Source organism: Oncorhynchus keta, chromosome 27, assembly GCF_023373465.1.
Source record: "Oncorhynchus keta strain PuntledgeMale-10-30-2019 chromosome 27, Oket_V2, whole genome shotgun sequence".
Lineage (NCBI taxonomy): Eukaryota > Metazoa > Chordata > Actinopteri > Salmoniformes > Salmonidae > Oncorhynchus > Oncorhynchus keta.
Window position 1 is genome coordinate 8,643,101 of NC_068447.1, and position 6,000 is coordinate 8,649,100.

General features: G+C 32.1%; 1 protein-coding gene across 1 annotated transcript in view; it reads right to left on the reverse strand.

Moving 5' to 3' along the window:
* LOC118382567 (CXXC-type zinc finger protein 1-like) overlaps positions 1 to 6,000 on the reverse strand; it is a 33,807-nt gene that overhangs the window by 16,557 nt on the left and 11,250 nt on the right. The window contains exon 8 of the mRNA XM_052481540.1: positions 953 to 1,173. Within this exon, the coding sequence (XP_052337500.1) occupies positions 953 to 1,173 (221 nt within the window). The remainder of the gene's footprint in view (positions 1 to 952; positions 1,174 to 6,000) is intronic.

The following is a 6,000-nucleotide window of genomic DNA, read 5'->3' on the forward strand; positions in this document are numbered from 1 at the left end:
AAAAAATAAAATACAAAAATAAAACAAAAACACTTGGTCATTACTTTATTGTGTGTAGCTGTATCACGGTAAAATGTGGAGTAAGTCAAGGGGTCTGAATACTTTCTGAAGGCAGGGAGCCTGTTGTCGCTGCTGTATTCTCATAGATACGGCTGGTTGGGGGGGACATAAGGACGGGCAGAGAGACCGATGGAAACAGATACATGTCCAAAAGGTGTCCTTCAAGTTTCCTTCAAGTTTCCTTCAAGTTTCCTTAGTTTCCTACAAGTTTCCTTTAAGTTTCCTACACGTTTCCTACAAGTTTCCTTCAAGTTTCCTTCAAGTTTCCTACAAGTTTCCTACAAGTTTCATTCAAGTTTCCTTCAAGTTTCATTCAAGTTTCCTACAAGTTTCCTACAAGTTTCCTTCAAGTTTCCTACAAGTTTCCTACAAGTTTCATTCAAGTTTCATTCAAGTTTCCTACAAGTTTCCAACAAGTTTCCTTCAAGTTTCCTTCAAGTTTCCTACAAGTTTCCTTCAAGTTTCCTTCAAGTTTCCTACAAGTTTCCTACAAGTTTCCTTCAAGTTTCCTACAAGTTTCCTTCAAGTTTCCTTCAAGTTTCCTTCAAGTTTCCTACAAGTTTCCTACAAGTTTCCTTCAAGTTTCCTACAAGTTTCCTTCAAGTTTCCTTCAAGTTTCCTACAAGTTTCCTTCAAGTTTCCTACAAGTTTCCTTCAAGTTTCCTTTAAGTTTCCTACAAGTTTCCTACACTCATCAGACAAACAGGCCCAATCAATGCATTTAAAGACTATATTCTGTTTGTGATAAAACATTTTAAAAAAATGTTTTAACATAACGTTAAGTGATTCAGACAATAAATATTTTACATTGATTAAGGGTTTGCTACTTAATTGACAGTACATTGTTTTCGTGAATGATTCTGTTGTGTGTTTAATAAGCAATCCCTCTTACTTGGTAGCCAGTTTCATGCCGCAGTCCTCTGAGCAGTATTTGGAGCCGGCCCTGGCGACGTCCACGCACCCTGGTCCCAAACACTGTCTCATCCCCCCTCCTCCTCCACCACTGTCCCCCCGAGCCTCGCCGCCGCCCCCGCCCCCGCCACCCCTCTCACTGTGCTTCAGTCGCTCACGGTACTTCTGCTTCTGCTTGTGGCGACGCACCTCTTTCTCTTTCTGGGGGGGACCAGGGACAATATAGGAGGTGGTTGGATTAACTGGACTTCTGTCAACTGAGCAGTACAGAAATAGTCAACCGTTTATCATATATCTATAATATCTCTCTCTATAATATATCTCCATAATATATCTCTCTATAATATGTCTCTCTATAGTATATCTCTCTATAATATATCTCTCTATAGTATGTCTCTCTATAATATATCTCTCTATAATATATCTCTCTATAATATATCTCTCTATAGTATATCTCCATAATATATCTCTCTATAATATGTCTCTCTATAATATATCTCTCTATAATATATCTCTCATAATATATCTCTCTATAATATATCTCTATAATATATCTCTCTATAATATATCTCTCTATAATATATCTCCATAATATATCTCTCTATAATATCTCTATAATATCTCTCTCTATAATATATATATCTTTATAATATATCTATTTATAGTATATCTCTCTATAATATATCTCTCTATAGTATGTCTCTCTATAATATATCTCTCTATAATATATCTCTCTATAATATATCTCTCTATAGTATATCTCCATAATATATCTCTCTATAATATCTCTATAATATCTCTCTCTATAATATATCTCTTTATATATATTTATAATATATCTATTTATAGTATATCTCTATAATATATCTCTATAATATATCTCTCTATATCTCCATAATATGTCTCTCTATAATATATATCTATATCTCTATAATATATCTCTCTATATCTCTATAATATATATCTCTTTATATCTCTATAATATATCTCTCTATAGTATATCTCTCTATATCTCTATAATATATATATCTTTATATCTCTATAATATATATCTCTTTATATCTCTATAATATATATCTCTTCATAATACACTGCTCAAATAAATAAAGGGAACACTAAAATAACACATCCTAGATCTGAATGAATGAAATATTCTCATTAAATACTTTTTTCTTTACATAGTTGAATGTGCCGACAACAAAATCACACAAAAATTATCAATGGAAATCAAATGTATCAACCCATGGAGGTCTGGATTTGGAGTCACACTCAACATTAAAATGGAAAACCACACTACAGGCTGATCCAACTTTGATGTAATGTCCTTAAAACAAGTCAAAATGAGGCTCAGTAGTGTGTGGCCTCCACGTGCCTGTATGACCTCCCTACAACGCCTGGGCATGCTCCTGATGAGGTGGCGGATGGTCTCCTGAGGGATCTCCTCCCAGACCTGGACTAAAGCATCCGTACAGTCTGTGGTGCAACGTGGCGTTGGTGGATGGAGCGAGACATGATGTTCCAGATGTATTGTCACGGTTTTCATATGGTGAAGGAGAGTCGGACCAAACTGCAGCGTGTCGATTGCGATCCATGTTTATTTAGACAACGTAAACGCGACTAAACACAAACTCAACAAAACAATAAACGCAGTGAAAACCAAAAACAGCCTATACTTGTGTCAACTAACATCGAACAAGGACATCAAGACACTCAGGACAATCACCCACAATACAACCAGAAGAATATGGCTGCCTAAATATGGTTCCCAATCAGAGACAACGATAAACACCTGCCTCTGATTGAGAACCACTTCAGACAGCCATAGACTTAACTAGAACACCCCACTAAGCTACAACCAAACTAAGCTACACACCACATACAAAAACCCATGTCACACCCTGGCCTGACCAAATACATGAAGAAAAACACAAAATACTTCGACCAGGGCGTGACATGTATGACCTCCCTACAACGCCTGGGCATGCTCCTGATGAGGTGGCAGAGGGATCTCCTCCCAGACCTGGACTAAAGCATCCGCCAACTCCTGGACAGTCTGTGGTGCAGCGTTGGTGGATGGAGCGAGACATGATGTCCCAGATGTGCTCAATTGGATTCAGGTCTGGGGAACGGGCGGGCCAGTCCATAGCATCAATGCCTTCCTCTTGCAGGAATTGCTGACACACTCCAGCCACATGAGGTCTAGCATTGTCTTGCATTCGGAGGAACCCAGGGCCAAACGCACCAGCATATAGTCTCACAAGGGGTCTGAGGATCTCATCTCGGTACGTAATGGCAGTCAGGCTACCTCTGGCGAGCACATGGAGGACTGTGCGGCCCCCCAAAGATAATATATCTATAATATCTCTCTCTATAATATCTCTCTATATCTCTCTATAATATCTCTCTCTATAATATATCTCTCTCTAATATATCTCTCTCTATAATATATCTATAATATCTCTCTCTATAATATATCTATAATATCTCTCTATAATATCTCCCTCTATAATATATCTCTCTATAATATCTCTCTCTATAATATCTCTCTCTATAATATATCTCTCTCTATATCTCTCTCTATAATATATCTCTCTATAATATCTCTATAATATATCTCTCTATATCTCTCTCTATAATATCTCTCTATAATATCTCCCTCTATAATATATCTCTCTATAATATCTCTCTCTATATCTCTCTCTATAATATCTCTCTCTATAATATCTCTCTATAATATATCTCTCTATAATATCTCTCTATAATATATCTATAATATCTCTCTATAATATCTATAATATCTCTCTATAATATATCTCTCTATAATATATTTCTCTATAATATGTTTCTCTATAATATATCTCTCTATAATATCTCTCTCTAGAATATATCTCTATAATATATCTCTCTCTATAATATATCTATAATATCTCTCTCTATAATGGGGCGGCAGCGTAGCCTAGTGGTTAGAGCGTTGGACTAGTAACTGGAAGGTTGCGAGTTCAAACCCCCGAGCTGACAAGGTACAAATCTGTCGTTCTGTTCAGTGTTCCCAGGCCGTCATTGAAAATAAGAATGTGTTCTTAACTGACTTGCCTAAATAAAGGTAAAATTAAAAAAATATCTCTCTCTATAATATGTTTCTCTATAATATCTCTCTATTATATCTCTAGAATATCTCCCTCTATAATATATCTCTCTATAATATCTCTCTCTAAAATATCTCTCCATAATATCTCCCTCTATAATATATCTCTCTATTATCTCTCTATAATATCTCCCTCTATAATATATCTCTCTATAATATCTCCCTCTATAATATCTCTATAATATCTCTCTATTATATCTCTATATCTCTCTATTATCTCTCTATAATATCTCCCACTATAATATATCTCTCTATAATATCTCTCTCTATAATATATCTCTCTATAATATCTCTCTATAATATATCTCGCTATAATATCTCCCTCTATAATATCTCTCTATAATATATCTCTCTATAATATCTCTATAATATATCTCTCTATAATATCTCCCTCTATAATATATCTCTCTATAATATATCTCTATAATATCTCTCTATAATATCTCTCCATAATATCTCCCTCTATAATATATCTCTCTATTATCTCTCTATAATATCTCCCTCTATAATATATCTCTCTATAATATCTCCCTCTATAATATCTCTATAATATCTCTCTATTATATCTCTATATCTCTCTATTATCTCTCTATAATATCTCCCACTATATCTCTCTATAATATCTCTCTCTATAATATATCCCTCTATAATATATCTCTCTATAATATATCTCGCTATAATATCTCCCTCTATAATATCTCTCTATAATATATCTCTCTATAATATCTCTATAATATATCTCTCTATAATATCTCCCTCTATAATATATCTCTCTATAATATCTCTCTCTATAATATATCTCTCTATAATATATCTCTATAATATCTCTCTATATAATATCTCCCTCTATAATATATCTCTCTATTATATCTCTATAATATATCTCTCTATAATATCTCCCTCTATGATATATCTCTATAATATCTCTCTCTATAATATATCTCTCTATTATATCTCTATAATATATCTCTCTATAATATCTCTCTCTATAATATATCTCTCTATAATATATCTCTCTATAATATCTCCCTCTATAATATCTCTCTATTATATCTCTATAATAACTCTATAATATATCTCTATAATATATCTCTATAATATCTCTCTATTATATCTCTATAATATATATCTATTATATCTCTATAATATCTCTCTATAATATAGCTCTCTATAATATCTCCCTCTATAATATATCTCTCTATAATATATCTCTATAATATCTATCTATTATATCTCTATAATATCTCTCTATAATATAGCTCTCTATAATATCTCTCTATAATATATCTCTCTCTATAATATCTCTCTCTATAATATCTCCCTCTATAATATCTCTATAATATCTCTCTCTATAATATCTCTCTATAATATCTCTCTATAATATCTCTCTCTATAATATCTCCCTCAATAATATCTCTATAATATCTCTCTATTATATCTCTATAATAACTCTATAATATCTCTCTATAATATATCTCTATAATATCTATCTATTATATCTCTATAATATCTCTCTATAATATAGCTCTCTATAATATCTCTCTATAATATATATCTCTATAATATCTCCCTCTATAATATCTCTATAATATCTCTCTATTATATATCTATATCTCTCTATTATCTCCCTCTATTATATCTCTATAATATCTCTATAATATATATCTCTATAATATATCTCTCTATAATATATATTTCTATAATATATCTCTCTATAATATCTCTCTATAATATATCTCTCTATAATATATATTTCTATAATATATCTCTCTATAATATATCTCTCTATAATATATCTCTCTATATAATATCTCTCTATATAATATCTCCCTCTATAATATCTCTATAATATATCTCTCTATAATATATATTTCTATAATATA